The 23,499-nt window shown below is 34.0% G+C and overlaps 1 protein-coding gene across 3 annotated transcripts in view; it reads right to left on the reverse strand.

Moving 5' to 3' along the window:
• Positions 1–1,476: 1,476 nt before the first annotated feature.
• Positions 1,477–23,499, reverse strand: part of NFAT (nuclear factor of activated T cells 3) — a 283,391-nt gene continuing 261,368 nt past the window's right edge. For 2 of the 3 annotated variants that reach the window (XM_090369108.1, XM_090369107.1), the window contains exon 9: positions 1,477–1,721. In XM_090369108.1, the coding sequence (XP_090225234.1) occupies positions 1,564–1,721 (158 nt within the window). In that variant the 3' untranslated portion in view covers positions 1,477–1,563. Of the gene's footprint in view, positions 1,722–18,435; positions 18,943–23,499 lie in introns of those variants that run through there. The other variant, XM_090369109.1, reaches the window with a different exon arrangement.

Genomic DNA, 23,499 nt, shown 5'->3' on the forward strand with positions numbered 1-23,499 from the left:
AAGGAAAGAGGAGTGCACTCTCAATTTCATCTTTAAAATAGCAATTATCAAAGAATCATTTTGGTAGCAAAACAGGTACAAATTCTCTAAGTACTATTAAAGCCAAACCAGCTTAGAAGGAATAATGGATGGAGGTATATCACTTAGTAAGATTCTTATTATAAAAAAAGTATTTTGTGTGTGTTGTATATGAGTGACTGTGCACATGTTTGAAAAAAATTGACAGAAAAATGGCAAAATCAAATTACAGGAAGAAATAAGAATATATACAGAGACGGCCTCCGTAGCCGAGTGGGCAGGAGCGGGAGTGCAGTAGCACACGCTCTTTGAGTAGACCGGGGTTCAAGCCCCTGACTGCTGAATACGGTCGATCTGCCAGCCCGCACTGGACCAGCGTGGCAGATTATGGTCCATTTCCCTCAACATGAATTGTTGAGGAGGCTTCCATCCTGCAGTGGGTTGATAATGGCTGCACTTTTTTTTTTTTTTACAGTGCTAACTATGAACTTAATATGGAATATTTTGATGAAGCCAATAATTTCATAATGATTAGTCTATGTTAAGTCCAATCTTACAATTTGATGTTTGCAATAAATTAAAAAACAAGACAAAATAATTTAACACCATCATCAGTGTAAAACAAACTGAAAATACTGAAGTAAACTGATTATGTGCGATTGCTAAATTAGTATTAAATCACTCCATAATGACATATGCTAAACTGGTATGACCGTAGTTAGTTAAATGTAAATCTTGTTTTGATGGCTATATGATGTTTCTACCAATGTATATGCTTATTTTCCTTTAACACATAACATATATCACTCCTGTAGGAGACTATCAAAAACTTCTGTTTGAACAAGTGTGGCCATTTATATTCCTGTGCTTGTACCATGTAAAAGAAGTTATATTCTTGTGCATTGTGTGCATGTGCACACACGTATGTACGCACACACCCACAACCTTTTAGTTTCATAACAATACAATCTTGTAGACATCAAACTATCAACAATAATAATACTGGAAATGTGAGTAAATGCTAAAAAGTATGATCAGAGGTGGACATTCAGTAATTGTTAGCCTTTAACATTGCTTTTACAACAAATGATTATACAGTATTTAATATTTCGGCAGCAGTTCACTATATGAATACAGCAAGTGCATGAGCATGTGTGTGTGTGTGTATGTATGTATGTACACACACACACACACATATATATATACATATATATATATATACACATAAAATATAGAAGAAACAAATTAAAAGACTTTTAACAACATTCATATATATGCTAGGAAATTTAAAAATTTACTAACAAAATGCATCACATTTTGCATTTAAATAACAAAACAAGAACTATATATACAGCATAACAACTGCAACTCAAACTATAAAATGCAATATTTTAACATTACATAGGATGATAGTATTTAATTTTCCTTTTTTTTTTAAATACCATATTGTCTGTATATTTTTATTTTTCTATTTTGCAAATGATTACTGATTTCAATGTTAATTATAACGTAATGAATATAATGACCCCGGGGGCTCACATCTAGTCAGTATGGGCTTGGAAAACCCAGGGTCCTGAGATGGATATCAACCATTCTTCTCTTTCTTGGTGATTCCCTTCTACTTCTGACTCTCTCAGGGTAACACAGGAATTTTTTTTTTTGGCTGGTGCAGCATAAACCTAAGGCTTCCTTGCACCATACGGCTAATAATAATAATAATAAAGTCAGTGTAACAGTTCTGTGGCTCAATTAACTCCCACAAAATAATATTATTTTTGAAATTTATCACTTATAAAAATAAGATCTTAGCTTCCTGTGAAAGGGCCCAAAAATATATTATTGATTTCACCTGCTTTGAAATTCTTTACAATTATGAAAAAAATTTGGACATGGTTGATTATAAAATAAATATTTGTTTATTTAGTGTTATTCAAAAATAATTTTGAAGAATCAGTATAAATCAATAACAGCATTAGGAATAAATAGTGATTTATTTTTTAATATACAGCCCTAAGTATTTCTAATTATCTAAGAAACAATTAAGAAAATTATGTTTTCTAAAAAAGTTTTTTCTAATATCTGAATAATACTGCAAATGTATCTCTAGTGTGCCAATACTGTTTAAAAATAGTAGTGATATAGGGATTGATGTGTAATGTTACTAAGACAAATGAAAATGAGAAACACTAAACCATGTTACAAATAACAGCAAATTTCTGCTGCCTTTTTAAGGCTAATCTTAGTAAGGTTTGATTCTGCTTTTATGTACCAAGCCAACCTAAAAATAAAATAAGGAAGAAAAGCAAATCAACAATCAACTCCAGCAGCAGAAATGCATGACTGTCGACCTAAGGACTTGCACACCCACCAAAGAATGAGTACCAATTTTTGTAAATGAATAATAAATAGTAGCTTAACAATTTCATATTCTGATAGCAGTGTTGTAGATAAAATAAATGAGTACAGGGTGGTAAGATAACCACAACAGGTGGTAAGATAGCAATTTAGAGATGATTTCACACTCATTTTAAGAAGAATCCTCCCAGCAGAAATTCTGTGTATCAATAGCACAAACAAGTGTGAGGTGATGAAACAGAGGAGGAAGTGAGATGTACATTGCTCAGAAAGCCTGAGAAAATCACATGTGCAAGTCATGAACTGTGCTACCACAACCAACTGCTTTCAGCTGAAGCCTTACTGCTATCAAGATGTGCAAACAATCACAAATGAAGACATAAGTGAAGCATGCCAATTTCTGTGTGGAAATGCAGGCAAGACATGATGATGAAAACGACTGGTTGAGCATATCGTGTTCAGTGATGAATCCACATTTCATGTTAGTGACTATGTGAACACATCTAATGTTCATGTTTGGTGCACAGAAAAACCAGGTGAGTGCTTACTTAAACATGTTTGTGACAGCCTGAAAGTCCGTGTTCTGTGCTTTGAGTTCAGGGTAAGTTTATGGGCCTTTCTTTTTTAATGGAAAAAGATCACTGTGATTGTTTATCTCAATATGCTTGAAAATTTTTTGATACCACAAATCATTGCTGATGATCCCAATGAGCAATTATTCTTTCAACAAGATGGTACACTACTTCATTATTATTGAGAAGTAACAGCATGATTGGATGAGCACTTCCAAGGAAGATTGATTAGTCGTTTGAGTGATATTCATTGGCTTCCACGATCCCCAAACTCGACGCCAACAGATTTTTATCTTTGGAATTATATGAAACATGGTCTATTGACCACCATTACCAAAGAATATGGTTGAACTGAAGGCCAGAATCACTGCTGCTATAGCAAAAGTAACCCCTGGAAACACAGAAGAACATGATTTTCAATTGGATGTTTGTTGAATAACTGCTAGTGACCATATTAAAAACTATAGTTCATCAAAACTTTAGGTGTTCCTCTTTAATTTGATGTATTTGTCTTCCTCAAATTTTTCAAAATTATGGTGCTTGTAGATGTTTAAATTTGTTAAGCTACTTTGTAATAACCTGTAGAAAGAACTAGGAACTCACAAGCATTACCTTTTAAAAGGAGATATCAGTGCCTGTGAACTAAAAAAAAAAAAGGATTGTATTTAGTCATTGACTGCTATTCAACAAAGAGCCAATGGATATTCTCTATACGATCAGAACCAGATATTAAATAATAAATAGGATTCAAACTTAAGTAAAAAGTAAACTATGGCCATCACATTCTATAGGTTAAATAAGAAAATATAACAAACCAAACATCAATAATGATAAAAATTAATGATGATAACAGTAAATGATCAAAATATGATATGATCCTTTTTGGAGTTCACAAGCACTCAACGTTCTCTTTAAAATGTAGTGCTTGTGAGTTTCCCATTTCCATTTATAAAAAGTGGTGCTCATTTTTTGGTGGTGGTGGTGGAGGGGGGGGGGGTTCATTAGTGCTGCCAGAGGGGAGTGTTGCTTTGTTTTGTCGTCCTTATTTTATTTCATTTTATTTTTAGATTAACTTGGTACACAGGCAAAAACTACACCTTACTGAGGTGCAGTTTTGCCTTAAAAAAGAGCAGGAATTTGCACTTTTTAAGATTAATTTTGGTTTGTAACCTGGCTTAGTGTTTCCTTTTTTTCATTAGTCATGGCATTGTACTTGCAACTTAACTCATAAACGAATGTAAATATCTAAATGAAATTTATTTTTAAGCTTAGATATTAAAATATTTACCTGGTGAATATTTAAGTGATATTAATTTAAATGACATTCTTAACATAATTTAAAACACAACTAATTTATCAACTTATAATCATCCAAATTAAATAACTTGTATTTGAGTTAAGTGGCTGATTACTCCTTAATATAATAAGAACTATTAATATTTTAGAGAACTGCTAAGCTCCTTTTAAAAAACAATTTTTATTTAAATGGTATACCAAGACAGCCAAAGGCCGCCGTAGCCGAGTGGTCAGGGGCACGGGTGCATAAGTACACGTGCCTTGAGTGACCTGGGTTCAAGGCCGTGACTGCTGAATACGGTGCTGTTTCTTGTATTCTCTCTACCCTGTGAACTCCTCCAACCGTGTGGTCGTCCCAGAGTATAAACAGAAAATTTATTTATTGAGACTGGAATTTGGGTCACACTGTGTGCAGTTTCAAATGCATCTTTTAGGTTTATGAATAAGAGAGCCATGCTAGGAACATAAGATTTAAAAAGGTGAGAATTAGAAACTTTTAAACAATAATTTACTAATGAAATGTCACTTCTTTATTGGCTACCTACATTAATTGGGCAGCTGCTCTACTGAGTTCATAAGGTATAGACAAATCAATAAATTCTGGAAGTTAGAGGAAGAATGAAACAGATATAATGGATGGAATGGGTGAGCAATTTTAACGAGGTACTTAATTTAAGTCAAAAACAATTAATGTAAAAATAACTTCACGCACCGAAAGTAGCTACAGAATTTGTGGTAATTTTAACGGGGTACTTAATTTAAGTCAAAAACAATTAATGTAAAAATAATTTCACGCACCGAAAGTAGCTACAGAATTTGTGGTAACACTCCAGAATTCCCCCACCCACCACAAAAAATGTCATGGGGATACAGAAGGCTTTCCGCAAATTCCCAGAAGAAACTATAGCAGAAATTCAATAGCTGTCTCAATTTGGTGAGAAAAGCAGTGCCAAATTTAAGCACAAGTCAAAGTCAAGCTTTACAAAACTTTGAAACATGACCTAGAAATTATCATCTCAGCAGCTGATAAAGACTGCAGAACTGATGTCATGGAGCAAAGAGAATATAAAAAAAATCATTGGAAAATTGTTAGGTGAACAATAGCACTTATAAAATAATCAGAAGTAATTCTCTGATGAGTCTATAAACTAAGATGAACTCTCTCAACAAATGGCTACACAAAAAGAAGACTGACAAGGACATTTATTGGAAGTTGCATGCTTCAGGATGCCAATTACCATGTCTACAGTCATTCCAAAATACATAATGTAAGTTGTCAAAATATATTGCCAGCATTATTAAACTACTGATGGGAAATTTTGATGAATCTATCAGTTCAAACCTATAGTTTGTGTAATGTGTTCAGAAGATGAACATCCAGGAGTAAGAAGTACTAGTGTGTGGAGACAACCTTAACAAAGGACTTGGGGATCTCTGAGAGGATGAAAGTCAGAATACTGATATTTGTGAAGCTGAGTTTTGCACTTAAATAACACCACCTTTGTTTTTAATAATATAATATACAAACAAATATGTGGTTTGGCTATGGGATTTTGTTATCGGTAATGAAAGAGTTGGAGGAAGGTTTAAGGAGAGACTTACTCTATCAAGTTTGGATCTGTAAATTATTCATTGATGGCATATTTTTGATAATTCTCAGGGAACAAAATGAGTACAATGCACACCGCTTACTGTAGTGTTAGCATTCACATATTATTATTACTTTTATGAAGTCCCGATCAAACATACTGTATTTGACGGCATATAAGACACACTTTTTTTTCCGAAAAAATGCCTTAAAAAATCACCCTGCATCCTATATGTGGAAGTGAGCCCTTCCTCATCGGCAGAGGCAAGTGGGCAGGTTGTATTTCGCCATTCGGTCAGAATATTTTTGTTTCTGAAGAATAATGGGACCCCCTAGGGTACTTTTGGACTTGCAGAGTTGTTTGAAATCAGTTCCAAGAAGTTTCAAAAGCCAGGGAACACAGGAAAAGTCTTAGGTGATGGAAGCTTCAAGATTCTTCTCCAGATTTCTCAATAGTTTACCGATCCTTTAAAAGGTGGCACAATCGGTGGGCCAGTTAGTTCTGTGTACAGTAGTGTACTTTGAGTGTGAAGTGACTATAACCATGACAATGAATTGTAATCATTGTGGGTGACTGAAATAAAATAAAGAATGGTGTTAATAGTATACCAGTTTTGGCCTGCTGTGCTGATGGCACAAAACTACCACAATTTTTTACATTAATAATGTTTTTACTGGAGTTATTCCAAAAATTTTTGAATGAAAAACCATCATGTGAAAATTAAACTGGAATGAATTTTCATAAAATATGAAAATTTATTCCAGTTTAATTTATCTTGTACTGGACCAAATTTAATGAAATTTTGAATGGAGAGATCATCTTAGTATAGACCTAAGATCATCTTAGCTCTATACTAGAGGAAAAACTTTCAAACCTCTGAAAATTGCAGTAGTTTTTCCAGGTAGTGGAAAATATGAACATGTGATCAAGGAAATTTTCTCACGTGATAAACGGTGTCCTGGTGGTCTCTTAAGGAAACCATTTCTTCTCATTTGGGACCAGTTCAAAGCCCATAGAACTGAAATCATTAAACAGAGGGTGAGGGAATTGAATACACAGGTAGTTTTCATTCCTGGTGGACTAATAAGCTAATTGCAGCCTTTGGATGTGTCCATAAACAAGCCATTTAAGCAAAATATGAGAGAACAGTGGAACAAATGGATGGGAGAACTCGATCATGACCTCACACCCACAGGAAAAATGAAGAGGCCACAACTGCACAGGCGTGTGAATGGGTTAAGGAATCTTGGAAAAATATAAGTGGTAAAATAATTATAAAGAAGAAGACTGGAATTAGTAATGCCCTTGATGACACTGCATTATTTGAAGATAGTGATACCAACATTAGTAAGGAAGAGTTTTTGGGATTTGAAGGCAATGATTTTTTTGGTTTTCAAAATGGCTGAACTTTCTGTTTGCAGAACACTAATGTTTTTTTCCCATTCTTTCACTGTCTTTTTGTTCATTTTCAATTCTAGTGGTAGTGTGCATCATATAAAATATTTTCTAATGTAGCTAAGATACTTTTATTTCTCTTTTAAATTGCTGTATTGGTAAATTAATAATAATTAAATAATGTATTATTATACAGTATTAGTATTTTTCTTGCTGTTCTGATCACATGTTTAGGATGAGCTTTTTTCTACTATACACATTAGAATAAATGCCTAAATATACTAAAACTTTTTTTAAAATGGGGGTGCATCCTATATGCCCATGCGTCTTATATGCAGTCAAATACGGTATATTAATGTATAGAAAAAACAACATTTATTGTAATCAGGCACATCAGTTTTTGTCATCACTTTTTTTGCCTTACTGCAGTTTATGAGTGTGGAATAGAAGTGATTACATAACATCTCAAATTAATGACCATTAAACACACTGCATGTCTTACTGCTGTTTCTTTGTACAGTTCACATGGTGTCATTACTCTGAGAAATAAAAAAGAAAATCCAACCTATCTGACTATTTTTCAGTAGAGCACTAACCTTTTTCTAATTCTTGATTTTAATATTTTCTTATTTGTTTTTAATTTTTAATGATTTGCATGAATTTCCATAATCATTATGACAGTCAAATTAGAGCACTGTATATTGCTTGATTTCAATGTTTTATTTCTGTCCACTTCTACCTTTTATGTACATATTTCTGCTTTTCATAAACAGCACTGAACAGCTACATTCTTGTTTCATTGGTTATTGTTATCAATTAAGCTTAGAATCCTGTTGTTGTTTTGTGGCTTGCATCCCATTCTATCCAGGAATCTCAGAGATAGCAACTTGAATATTAAAGATGTATAATCACATATAATATAGACATATGAATCCCCCACCAGGAATGTCCAGGAATGGGGTAATTTACAAGAATGACTGTAAAGAATGTGATGGCAGCTATAACAGAAAGGTAAAGAGCCACCAAAGGGACTTCCTGGAAAACCAATTGAATGTCATACGCAATGGAGATTTTAGTTTATCTATTATTGAATATGTATGGCAAAACACACCACATAAACCCCTTTGGCAGCAATCATCATGTATGAAAAAGATCAACAATATGACTGATGGTTGGAAGTGAGAAATGTATCACGACCGGAAACAGAGGAACACACAGACCCTTTCCATAAAGCACTGTGAGACCACATGATTCAATCATGTATCTTGCCAGTGTACTTAAGAAGCCACCAGACTCAAAACAATTATTTCAGAAAGACAGTATTCATCGTCAAAAGCTTCTATGGTATAATTTTAGAAGTTTAATTGTAAATAATTTACACAGTTTTATTTTTGTAAAATAATAAGAGGAGTTTACTTCAATATAGTATGTAGAACACTTCCGTATGATACCCTTCAGAAATTAAAACGGAAAAAAAAACCGACAACTTACCGGTACATTAGAGTAAAATATAAATAATTAAAAAACCAATTAAAAACAATTAAAAATCAAATTAACGCAAATATTCAAAACGATTTTCCTTCCTGAAGCTGACAACACCTTTCGACCATATGTCATGATCACAGGAATGAAAATTACCGAATTGGGTTAAACCTGAAACTTAAATAATGATTATTTGTCTTCGCGCATGTGCATAAAGGTCCATGCATCGGAGATCAAATATGGCCGCCAAACATTAACAGAATTCTCGTGTAATTTAATTTCTACGGTTTCTGCAATTAATAGTCGCGTATAATTATGTTGAACATTAAGTATTTTGGCCTCGTTAAATAAAAAAGTATGTTTATCATTAATGGCATGAAAGGCTAATTCTGACGCTGCTGAACGAGAAGCACGTAGGTAGAAATTAAATTACACAAGAATTCTGTTAATGTTCGGCGGCCACATTTGATCTCCGATGTGTGGACCTTTACGCGCATGCACGAAGACAAATAATCACTATTTAAGTTTCAGGTTTAACCCGATTCGGTAATTTTCATTCCTGTGATCATGACATACGGTCGAAAAGCGTTGTCAGCTTCAGGAAGGAAAATCGTTTTGAATATTTTTGTTAATTCTTTTAATTGCGTTAATTTGATTTTTAATTGTTTTAAATTGATTTAAATTGTGTTAAATTGGTTTTTTAATTATTTATATTTTACTCTAATGTACCAGTAAATTGTCGATTTTTTCGTTTTAATTTCTGGAGGGTATCATACGGAAGTGTTCTACGTACTATATTGAGGTAAACTCCTCTTATTATTTTACAAATATTATTATCAACGTAGAACGTATTGAGTATTACAGCTATGATTCATACTATCTAATACAGTTTTATTTTAAACAGCGTAACAGAGTTGTATATTAAAATATATTAAAACCATGTCCCCTTCAGGGTTCAGTGTTGGGACCATTGATATCAGGCTTAATGTCCCAGTTTGCAGATGATACAATGGCTGGCAGGGCTTTTTTTTTTTAGTTGTTGGCGCATCGGCTTCTGTGGCCATAATGCACCTCCCAAGGTTTTTGCAGTACTGTGATCCAAGCCCGCGGCAGGATTCAAACCCGCGACCTTTAGGTTGCCAGGCAGGCACTTTACCCACCCGGCTAGCCCGGTCGGCTGGCAGGGTTGTTAATGACAGTAAAGACGGTATGTGGCTGCAACAGGATCTAGAAAAGTTGGGAAGATGGGTTGAGCGGTGGCAACTGAAGTTTAACATTGACAAACGCAATGTACTGCATATGGGTAGCAGTAACCTCAGAGATGCACCAACTGCATGGTACTAGAAGGTAGTGGAAAATGAAAAAGACTTGGGGGTAATTGTGCATCAGATATGAAGTTTTCAGAGTAGTGCAGACAGGCTGCCAGAGCAGCTCATGGGATCTTGTCAATGATATACACGAACTTTGCTACCGGGAATAAGGATTTGATTATCCCTTTGCATAAGGCAATGGTCAGGCCACACCTTGAGTACTGCATATAGATTTGGAGGACACATTTTAGGAAGGATGTAGAGCTGCTGGAACAAGTACATATAAGGGCAACAAGATTGGTGAGGGGAACAAAGGGGCACTCTTACCAAGAAAGGCTTAAGTTCTGCAAATTGCAGCATCTGGAGACTAGGCACCTGCAAGGTGATCTGATTGAGGTGTTTAAGGCTTTAAATGGTTTCAGCAGCTCTGTTTTGTTTTGGCTGATGCTAATATATCTCACTTACAGTCTGTGAAGTGATTAGACAGAAATAATATGTATTGTGCTCAAGAGGGTTCCTTCACAACCAAGTTTACAGAGGAAATACAGCACATCTCTCCACCTACAGAGAAAGCATGGCCCATGTATTCAGCCGATAAGTATATGATCATTAACTTTTTTGATTGATATGAAAGGCATTATTCACACTCATTCTGTGGAAAAACATTGTACTATATCTGGACAATATTAGTATTTGTGATATACAATCAGCAAAGAAATAATCAGAAAGTAGGCCAGAAATGACCTGATTTGAAAACATTATGTAACATTGCATCACAACAATGCAAGATTACATACATTTTAGAAAACTACATGAATTAAGCATCATAACAGTTCCCTACCCTCCTGGTAGATTAGACCTTGCCTTTGTGACTTTTTTTCCTATTTCCTAAGCTCAAGGTTGAACTAAAGGTTGGGCTGCCATTTTCCATCAGACAGTGAATTAATAAATACCACTTATGGTATTGTAAACCATCTCTAAAACAACTACTCATCTAAAGTATTTAGAATATGGATGGAGAGATGGGACAAACGTATTGAACAAGAATGGGGTTTATATCAGAAAAATAATCATCAAAGCTCAATAAAACAGTGTTTTATAATTTTAATGTAATTTCTCTCAATCTTTTTAATCATCCTTGTAAATTAAATATAAGGATAGAATAATAAATGAATCCACAAATAAAAAACTATATATAATACTAATTTCATTAATACCAAGATATCAGAAGAAATTATAAACATTCACTCAAAACAAAGAATCTGTTAAGATTGTCTGTTAGAAAGTCTGTTAAGAGTAACAAACTCAAAATCAGTATAAAGATTTTGTAGCAATTTTTAATAATTAAAAAAAAAAACCTCTGCATTTTAAGAATTAATGTTTCACTTCATATAAATATTTTACTATACTTGTAATCATAATTTTGCAATACCTGGGGATCAAAGCAGAGACATACTGATATATCAAAAATAATAATAATAAATAAATAAAATAAGCTGATTAAATAGTAATAATCAATTACCCATGTGGAGAAGTACACATATTATTTACTTGTATAAATATATGCTTAAAACCATAACATATTTTCAAAAATTATTATTTTTTAATAAATTAGCAGGGTTAATACATCATAAGATTCATCATTAAGAAAAAAATGCAGATAAAAATTATGTCTCTGTCATATGTGTAGTATTCCAGACTGGTATGAAAATAAGCAATGATATGGATCCAAGTTCTATATAAGTAAAAACCTCAAATTTTGCTTTTAAGAAATTTTCTTCAGATATGCCAATTCTAATCTTGCAAACTGACACCATCAAGAAAAACTCCTAAGGACTGCAGGTATTTTATAAAGATGACAAAAAAAAAAAAAAAAAATCCTCACAAGTTGCTCAAAATTATTTTTTCAGATTGAACCATATCCAAAAGAGAGAAATTAGGGGCTAATTAAGGATTCTTTTTCACAAGTTCCATTTCTCCAATTACACAAAGTGAATTTCTGCTGCTTGCTTTTTTGTATAGATATTTCCACAATATTATTCTCAACTTGCACATGCATCTCCACTCAATTTTTTCTTTTAAGCCCTGTTAGAATTTGCATTATATTCACTTGCAATTCAACTCCAAACAATGAAACATGGAATTAATACCGAATTAACATACTTAGTCTTTTCTTCCCTTTACTTTTTGGAACAACTTTCCTGCAGATTTTAAAAATTACAACTTACAGAAATTCCAATCCAGTGTCACATTTCTTTTGGCTGTCTAAATCTTAACTGATCCCCAATACTATAGGTTTCAATAACTTTCCATATTTGAGCTTGCCATTAACACAAAAACAAAACAAAAACATTTTTAATGTCAGGATGAATACTAATTCTAACAGAGCATTGATATAGGCTTGGAAATCAGGAAGTTATTGGAAGGGCCCAAGATAATGTTATATAATTAGCTCACCATTTTATCATACTGTTGGCAAAATGCCTAGCCCCAGCTAACATTAAACATTATTTAGAGTGCAACACTAACATCACAATTGCCATAGCCTATACAAATGCTCATCATCTTGAATCTCATACCAATATATACATCATTGTATCACGAAAATATATTCATTTAATCTTTAATGTCAATTTCTGGCCAAATAAAGTTCTGATCGTGAAACTGAATGGAAAGGAAATAGTAGGAAAAATGTTTCTAATGTGAATACACAACTGGCAGAAGAAGATACTGATAAAGTGGTCAGAGAAGCAATGAATATAAACTCTGACACGATCGATGTAGAGACATGGGAATTACTTTCTAATGCCAATATTTATGAAAGTTATAAGGGATCAATACCAAGAGTTTATTATGGCAATTGCCACAAGCATTAAATTTTATGGTAAATCTTATGATGCGTGCAGCACTGTCCACATAAATTACCACAGGACTATTTAATCTATTAATAATATTTTCAAAAGATATTTGGATCTACTGTTAACAGTTAGTTTGTTATTTTGTTATTTGGTTTTTAGGAGCATTAGCAACTAAGGCCATATTGCTCCGGGAATATGCGGTGATCATTCCCTGATCTTTCCGCATCCCCGTATTTGGTGGTGACGGGATCGAACCCCGGTCTAATCAAGAAGCGTGCGTTACACACTGCTGCTTCTTCCCACCTGGCTACGGAGGCGCCTTAACAGTTAGGCAACTACTCCAAGGGGTTCGGGCATCCTGAGCACAATGGGTTCCTCAGTGATAGGCCCATTAAAACCAATTTATTCATATTTGACACTTATCTATGCAGTGCACTGAATGAGGTTGCTCAACTAGATGAACTCTATTTCACCTATATTCTCCTCCATATGTGCTGGCAATGCAATATCTGATTCTTTTATCATCTGTAGTGTCCACACTTCTTCCCTACAATTTTTATTAATGATACAGTGAATCTTGATATCACTCCAACCACATGTGAAGATGATATCAAAGTCAATAAAAAATTTCTTAAGTTACCAAGATTGATTGTAGTGCTACAGATTGGATAAGCATTACTGGATTCACTGGTTTGATTTGCTCAACAATTTCATATTATAATATTTGCAAGAAGAGCAAAAACTCTCCACAGTTATATTGTCAATGCAACAGACATTAGCATTATTAGAGGTGTGGATCTGGACATGAAATTTGAATATTCTTTATCATAATTTTTGTACATAACTGCAATTTCACTGCCTCTGAGTTGGGTTTCATTAAAAAAGCATTTTATGAATTTTATGGCTTCATAATTTCATGATAGACTTCATGATTTCTATGTGAAAAATGCATATATTGCTTATATTATACTAAGTCCCTTTAATCTGGCCATCACATTTTTTAATCTATATTAGCCAATTAGAAAAACTACAAAAAATAAAATAATAATAATCAGATTTTTTGTTAGAGGTAATTTTCATCTCACAGAGCTTTGAAATAAATTGAGAAATGCTCAACTTGGTATGTTTAAATAAATTCATTTATGCTAAAATTGATTAATCCTATTTGAATTTGCAATTGAACTTGAATTACCTAGGCAAACTGCTGAGTCAAGCCAGCTTACATACTTTTATTAGATTACTTTTCTCAGCCCCGTTACAAAATGCCGTCAATATTTTGACAGTCATAAGTATTTTAAATGACACTTGTGTGGATATCTTAGAATCTTGTGAGATTCTTAAATGTTCTACCAAAAGATTACTTCTGTAAATTTTATATTACAGGAATACCTCGTACAGTGCAGTTAATGCATTGGGAACTAGTTTCAATGGGAAAAATAATGATACGTAGGTATCATAAGGATTTTTTATATTAGAAATAATTATGCATGATTAGTTAGAAAAATAATAAATACAAATAGTAATGAGGTAGACTAAGAATGAAATTAATTGATAATCAATCGCAGTCGCAGATTATAAACTGCACTATAGTGAAACCCATACTGATTGAAGCCGTGCTATGTATTGCTGTACACTGTATTTAATTAAATTAACTGATTACTGTACTATAGGAATATCTGTATCTGCATATACATATATTCGAATTCTAAAGAAATCTAAGAATTTAGAGTGGGGTGGGGAAATAAATCATTGCATTACATCCCAACACACCCCCCCCTTTTTTGAATTATTTACTTAAATACAAATGACAGAGAGAAAACCAACTATTTTCTCAATGATTATTAGTACTGTGTATTATATTTAACACTCATAGCAGTAAAGTTTGAAACCAATATATTATTCATTGAAATTAATTTTGCTTAGAACAATGAATCCTTTGATGTAATAACAGTCTGCAGTTCCAACTACATCTAATATCAAATGTAAGAGTACCATTTGAAATTTGAAATTTAAATGCTGCTGTAGTTTGTATGTGTGTGTATATATATATATATATATACACACACACACACATGCATGCATATAACATGTGCATATAAATTTTTCTGTTTATACTCTGGCACGACAACCAAGTCAGTAGAGTTTACAATAAATCGTCAATACAAATATTTATCATATTTAGTGGTCACGGGTTTGAACCCCGGTCCACTCAAGGAATGTGCTATGCACTCTTGCTCCTGACCACCGGGCTATGTCAGGCCTAATATACGTTATATATTGGAGTCCGCAAACTTTTTTTTTTTGATATTTGAAGGGGTCTGTGAACTTTTTTTGATTTTTGAAAGGGTTCGTGATCTCAGTAGTTTGGGAACCACTGTGCTACAGTATTACTACATAGTGGCTATACAGAAACTACACTCACTAAATACTATTGCCGTAAGTGATGATTATAAGGGAAATATGCACTAATCAACTGTTTAGTGCATATAAACAGGGTTCAACTGTTTGAAATTTCTCCATTGTAAGTACTATCAGTATATTTTTATATGAGCACTGCCTGACAATCTATAAAGTTCTAAATAATTCTGTTGTTAATGTTTTCTAGATGAAATATATCACATCCAAATGTTATTCAACGTACAGAGAAAAAAGGTTTCCTAAAATAAATACACAGGGAAGATGTTCCCTTCTATAGCAAAATCATCATCTATGGAAAAGATAATCCCAACTGTAACCAAACCAAACTGTTTGGCCACACCAGGCTACCCTGATGTGGCTGAAAAGCTTGGTTCCTCTGATCAGAGGGTGAAGTGATTTCATCTTTCAGCAAGGCAGAACCTCCCCTAATTTAACTCTGTTGTTGCTCCAGATTGAGTAGATGGGTGATGGAATGGAATGGTAAAACAGGGTTCAACTGTTTGGATCTCATTTCAAGACTACTCCCCTTGAGTTTTCCACATTATATGAAAATGTTTTTTTGTGTTATTTGATTCTTTGTTCAGATTACGTAAAGGACAAAGATTTTCAAAATTATTTCAGAGGACAGCAAATAGTATTTCAGAGGAATATTAAATTTGATAAAACAATCAAATGATATCAACTATGTTTTAAAATAATCACAATCATGAAATCATTAAAAGAAACTTGTAAAACGATGTCCTGAGCAGCACTTGATTCTGTAAAATGTCTCACAGATGATGTATAGTAAATAACATACTTTTAAATCACTTGAAGGCTACATTTCACTGTGTAAATTTACACTATACATTTAATGCACAATTTGGAAGATAACACTTAAAATTTTAGTTGATAACAAATTTTACAGCTCTTCTTTGGTAACTTTCACCAAGTGGCTAAATAATATATACAAGAGACTATTTATGTGCTGAGTAACTATAACTTAAATAAATAAATATACAGGCAGTTCCCGCTTTATGAGTTCCTGGGTTTACGAGTTTTTTTTTTTTTTTTTTTTTCAAGTATCAACGAAATCGAAAATATGAACATTAATTGCAAAAAATGAATGTTAAACATTCATAAATACTGCATTTCAAACCACGCTCATAGCTATACGATACAGTGTACCCCCACTTTATGATATTAATCCGTTCCACGACCTCGGAAGTTGAACTTTTTGCTATATAAACTCTCTGAAAGGTCATTTTCATAGTGTAAATTGCATTAGTTACCAATTCAAATCATTAAAATGCATCGTTACCATATGTTCTGTTATAAGAATCAATTTTGAACACCTTCGTGATATTTTTCTAAAACATATTTCTGGAGGTGACTACCATAAAACAATAAAAACAATTTGCACTCTCTGGTTTATTGGGCTTTTCTGTTAGTGCATCTAATTATAAACGAGTAGTAAACTCGATCTTCTTACATTTGCAATAATCCCAATAAACTGGAATTGTGTTTTTTTATGTTATTATGGTGAAATGTTTTTCCCCTTTACTGAAATCTTCAATCGTAAAAAAACATGAATGAAGATTCTGAAAATTTATTATTATTTTTTTTTTATAAGCTTCGTAAACTTGTTACTCCACGCAAATCATGTTAGTTGCAATTTGTGCGTTCCGTTAAAAAATGCTTATGCATGTTATTTAAATTTATAAAGAAAAGAGAAGATTATTTTGGAAACAAATGCCTCTTGAAGCATTTCTGAAGAAGATGTCTCCTTGGGCAACAAACCAACGAGTGCTGAGCCAATAATGAGTGATCAACGAGTGTGCATTTAATCGAAGATTAATAAGAATAAACATTTGTAAGTCATAAATAATTTCTTTATTATTATAATATGCTTGATTTTACAGGCTACGTTTTCCTTTCTTTGGATAAATCAATCATTTTTTAAACAAACTAATTTCATTGTTGAGAACGTAACCCCTATTTTTAACATTGTGTATATGGGAAAAAATTCCCGCTTTACGAGAGCACGGTAGGAACAAATTAATTCGTAAAGTTGGGAACTACCTGTATAAATTTCCATTTTTCTCTAGATGGCTAAAGACAGAAGAGTTTACAAATTCATTGCAATTGCATACATATTGAATCGCTAAGGACAGCCGGATATTCAGTTCTAAAGTTCACAGTGGACTGTGCATTTTTTGTGGCAATACATGCTCAAACTCACAACCTCTTTACTTGTGGTGACACATGTTAACCACTGGCATTAATTATTTACTTTTTTTTTTTTTTTTATAAAAGACTTGCATGATGCAGAACTCCGTGGTGATGGAACATAATGAAAATTTTTTTAAAACATAAGCAGTCCTTTATATATATTATTTAGCAAATGATATAGATGCTTTAGAGTAGAGATGGAATGTAATTTTTAAGTTAACGTAACTGTTAAAACTCAAAACAGTTAAAACATTATATAACTGTAGCATAATCTTTTTTAATTTTTTTAGCATATGTGTTAAGCTTCAATTCTGTGTCTAACTGTTAGACATTGCATTTGTCTGAAATTGGTGTATGTCAATTTATGATTTTAAGATCCCTCTAGCTGCATTAGAAAGATTAACTCAAAACATGAAGGCCACAAATGGTGCTCATATTTTAGTGTACTAATGACACTTGCATCATAAAAAAAACTGAAAGCATACCCTTCACTGCTTAGTATTATTTTGTAATCAAAAATTATTATTAAAAGTTATTTGGTGTTAATTTTGAATAATTTTTTTAATAGTATATATTGCTTAGCAATACTCTATGGATTCAACGGTTTTAGTTCAAAAAATGCAAATTTTATGGCACAAATTATAAATACAAGATGTATATTTCAAAAAAACATGAATATCACTGAAAAGGAAACATTCAGAAATACTGAATGTCTGCCAAATAAGTTTTAATAAGAGGAAACCAGAAGTACATATGAAATATTGATTTTAAAAAATAATTTACTGTTTTAGTCTTTTTCACCGAATAAAGTGAAAATACCAAGTTGTAACAAAGTTAACAAATCTCCATTATCATCACAGTATCTAATAATTTTATGTTGATGAGAATAGTTCAGTTACGTGTGTCATGCTTTTAAGTAGATAACACACACACACTGAATACATGTACAAGAGCCCAAGCCCCTCCATTTCAATGTACAATTTAATACCATAAGTAATTAATAAATCATTATGAGAAAAGAAAAAGCTGCACCCTAAAAATGAGAGCAGATAAAACGTAATGAAGCACAAAACGCTAGAAGCATACATGGTAAATAAATTTTACATATACTATCACATTTTTGGGATCTGAAAGTATAAATCTGTGATCAAAACATATTTAAAGGAAGGGTGCTTTATAACACCTAACTTAGACACTTTTCTTCCCTACATTACTAATACAACTTAAGCACATGGTTATTCAGAAGAGAATAGCAATACTGGTACTGTTAACTAGTTATGTACTAAAGAACATATTACTAATGTATACTGTCCATTTTATATATATGTATATACATACATAATACAATATATACTAAATCTGATGTACAAGAACAACAGGAGGGGGGCTCACTGGTAACATTCAAGCCTTTTCTCTTCTTCAAACTGCATGGACTACACTGAAGATAAAAATGAAAGCAATATATATATTACCAGTGACTGTGAGAAAAATTTAAAAAAAATTGTTAAAATTAGTTACACAATTAATTACAAAAAACCACATAAAACAGAACTCAAAACCACACAAAATAGAATTTTTTTAAAGGTCTTTACTAGAGTGGTACTATTGTAATAGAGCTACTTCTAGTTTTCATATAATAAAATACTATTACAATGTCAAAACAGTAATGCTTTATAATCTACTGGAAAAAATATATTTATTGTGGATAACCTTGATTTCTAACTATTTTTTGTATATTTCTAGACCATTTAGCATCTTGCATATGGAAATACACTGAGTGGTCACTGAATTATGATCATCTACCTAATACTTTGTAGGTCCCCCTTTTGCCCTCAGTACAGCAGCTATTTGACGTGGCATTGATTCAACAAAACGTTGAAAGCGTTTGGGAGGTATGGCCAACCAAGCTGTGTGTAATGCAGTCAGCAATGCAGGTATGGTGGTGATTGGTGTATCCAGATGCCTGATATGCCTTTCCATAGTGTCCCACAAGTGTTCTATGGGATTGATATCGGGGGGGGGGGGGGGAGAGCGGAGGCCAATCGATATGCTGGAAGTCAGAACTGTGTTCCTCAAACCATTCCTGCAAAAGTGTCAGGTGGCTTGGCACATTGTCATCTTGGAAGACACCATCACCATTCGGTAAAAAGTGTAATATAGCAGGGGTGTACACAGTCAGCAAGCAGTTGACGATAGCGGAGACCAGTGACATGTTGTTCCACATGCACCAGTGAAACATGCCCCACACCATACAACCACCTACACCAGCCTGCACTTTTGATACCATGCATGATGGATGAAGAGCCTTATGTTGTTGACGCCAAATCCATACATGACCATCCATGGCGTGGAGTAAATAATGTGACTCATCTGACCAGCACACCTTCCAGTCTTCTAACGTCCAGCTTGCATGTACTTTGCACCAGGCGAGTCTTTTACGCTGATGAACCTTGGTTAGGAGAGGATGCTGTAGGGGTCGTCTGCCGGTATAGTCCATACGTGCAATGCATGGTCATGCTAGATATTGAGATATTGTTCCGGGTTGGCCCATGTTGTATTGGGTAGTCAACTCTTCAACAGTGCTGTGCCTATTCGCCTGTATGAGTTGTCAGACCCAGTGCTCACCTCTAACATCAACCTTTTGCTGACCTTTGCAGTTTTGCCATCAGGTTGCTGTTTGACCATTTTGATGCCAGTCTTGGTACACTTTAACAACGGCGGCTCTCGAACACCCCACCAGTTCAGCCGTTTGGGAAATCGAGGCACCAGCTCACTGAGCACCCACAATCTGTCCTTTATCAAAGTCCAATAAATCCTTCCTTTTACCCATCACGCTCGGAATTTTACTACCTACTGAACCACTGACACCTTATCTATGCTATGTAGGTTGAAAAACTGCGCACTCTTGTACCTCACGTGGTCAAAGGGTGGCATTAATTTTTCACAGGGGCCACAATTCAGTGCTCACTCAATTCTTTACTAAGTGTACTTTTTAAGTATATTTGCAAAAACCATCATACCATATGGAATCCTGCTTCTGGTTCTAAGGGTGGTGGTGCCCAATCCTCTCTTAAACTCAGGCTTTATCTAATGAGAGCAGTCAAGTTAGTTAATGATCCAATCTCTAACAAATTCATTTTACTTTCTGTAACAAAGACTATTCACAGTTAAACTCCAAATTCACCAAAATAACTTTTGCCTTCATTTATTCCTTTTGCTTCTGTTCTCTGTAAAAAACACATCTAAAATTGGCAAACATCTTGTCTTTTTTAACATACATGTTGAAATGACAAACTATCTGGACATGTTCCAATTCCCAAATCTATTGATATCAACAGATCACAGTTCACTTGTGAACTGTGAATGTGTCCCAGATTACAAGAGGTTCCAATAACCTTTCATGCTTGAGATTATGATAAAAAAACAAAAGACCTAGGAATGAATAGTGGTAATGAGTTTGCTGAATATGTGCACTGAATCAGAGGTACCAAAATTTAAAAGAAATTAAGAAACAAATGTTGATATGCTATTTGTAAACTAAATGAACTCAGGGAATGAACTAAAACTATTGAGAAAATAAAAGTGAGAGAAGATAAATATATGGATCTTCTAAATAAACAAAATAACTACAAAAATCTTATTAAACTGATAAAAACTAACCATATTATTAATGAATAAAGTTGGATAAAGAAAAAAATAAAATAAAAAAGAGAACAGGGGATATGGGAAAAATGGACTGAACTAAACGGATAATATAACATAAATTATTCGATGCTAAGAAAAGAAATTTAGAAATAAAGATGTAATGATTTTTTCTTGCGGTTGGCTTCTAAGGTTATAGATCCTTCTTGCTGCATAGCTTTCAAGGGAGGGGTGTCTGGTTCTTCATTCGGGAAAGTTTCCCTTGATACTGGATGGATCCTAGCAGAGTTCCAGACAGAGTTGTTTTTGGTGTCCATTGTTTTAAAGTTCAAGTAAATTTGGAGCAAAAGCTCCAGGCACATGAGAGCTATAAAACAATAGTATAGGAGGGTGGACCAAAGGCTTAGTTGTGTATTCAGCAAAAAGCAAACTAAGCATACCACATACAGTTCATACATTAATTTGGAATTACTGTTACTCATATGCCCTTGCATCTGTCATGTTAAACTTCAATTAGCAGTTCTCAACCCAACTGCCTAATTATTAGCATTAGCACAGGCACACGATGCAAGAAAGCAAGCTTATACAGCATCAGTCAAAAAAAAAAAAAAAAAAAAAAAACCCTTCAAATTTCATTGATCCATTCATTCCAAATGTTTGTCTAGTTCTGCCTTGAATTTATTTAAGCTATCAACTTCCACAACAACAGATGGAAGTTTGTTTCAGCGATCAACTACTAACTGGCTAAAGGGAAACTTTCGCACATCTATTCAACAACTGTCTTTCCTCAGTTTGAATCTATGCCCCCTCAGGTTTGTAATCTGGGAAAAGGAAGAATCCCATCAGCACTGAACCTGCTCAATCCATTGAAGGTTGTATACACCTCAATCAGATTGCCTAGCAAGGGCCTAGTCTCCAGAAGCTGCAATTTGCAGCACTTAAGCCTTTCTTCATAAGAGCACCCCTTTGTTCACTTCACCAATCTAGTTGCCCTTCTCTGTACTTGTTCTAGCAAATCTACATCCTTCCTAAAATGAGGTTTCCAGACCTGTATGCAGTACTCAAGGTGTGGCCTGACCAATGCCTTCTACAAGGGGATAATCACCTCCTTATCCCTGCTCGCAAAATTCCTATATATCACTGAAAAGACCCCATGCCTACTCTGGCACACTGTCTGCACTGATCGGAAAGCTTCATATCTGACTGCACAATTACCCCCTGGCCTCTTTCATTCTCCACTATCCTGAATGTATCACCACATAGTTAGCATTAGTAGAGGCATATGATGCAAGAAATCAAGCTTATGCAGCATCAGCCAAAAAAAAAAAAAAAAAAACATGCTCCCATTTTACCCCTCCGTTCGTTCCAAGTACCTGTCCAGTTCGGCCTTAAATTTATTTAGGCTATACACTTCCACAACAAAGGATGGAAGTCTGTTCCACCAACCAACCACCCACTGGCTAAAGGCAAACTTCCTCACATCTATCCTACATCTGTCTTTCCTCAATTTGAATTCATGCCCTCTCAAATGATTATTCTGAGCAAGAGGAAGAATTTCATCAGCATTGAGCATGCTCAAACCATTCAAGACTATATACACATCAATCAGATCACCTCGCAGGTGCCTAATCTCTCGACACTATAATTTTCAAAATTTAAGCCTTTCTTCGTAAGAGCAATCCTTTGTTCCATTCACTAATCTTGTTGCCCTTCTCTGTACTCGTTCCAACAGCTCTACATGCTTCTTAAAATGAGGCCTCCAGACCTGTATACAGTACTCAAGGTGTGGCCTGACCATTGCCTTATATAAGGGGATAATCACTTCCTTATCCCTGCTAGAAAAAAAATTCCTGTATATCACTGGCAAGACACTATGAGCTACTCTTGCAGCCCATCTGCACTGCTCAGAAAACTTCATATCTGCCTGCACAATTAGCGTCAATGCCTTATTATGGGTGATTTCAATTTGCCTGTAATTGATTGGAGTAAATGGGAAGGAAACTCGACATGGAGAACAAAATTTTTAAATCAACTAGATGACTGTTATTTGTATCAACATGTCAGGGAAAGTACTAGAGAAAAGAATATCCTAGACCTCATCATCACACATGAATCAGATGACATAACAGGGCTGACGGAAGAGGAACCAGTAGCAGGAAGTGATCACGGAGTTCTACGGTGGATGATGACGAGAGAGGTGGCAGAAGTAAAAGGCAAAGGAATGGGTTTTAATTTCAGAAAAGGAAATTACAATGCCTTAAGGTACTACATGGCCTCTATTAACTGGGTAGATATCGTGCAGAGAATGAATACAATTGAACTGCGGTACGCTTTTAAAACATTAATCACAGAT

This window comes from Mastigoproctus giganteus, chromosome 2, assembly GCF_048544385.1.
Source record: "Mastigoproctus giganteus isolate SK-2022 chromosome 2, ASM4854438v1, whole genome shotgun sequence".
Classification (NCBI taxonomy): Eukaryota; Metazoa; Arthropoda; class Arachnida; order Uropygi; family Thelyphonidae; genus Mastigoproctus; species Mastigoproctus giganteus.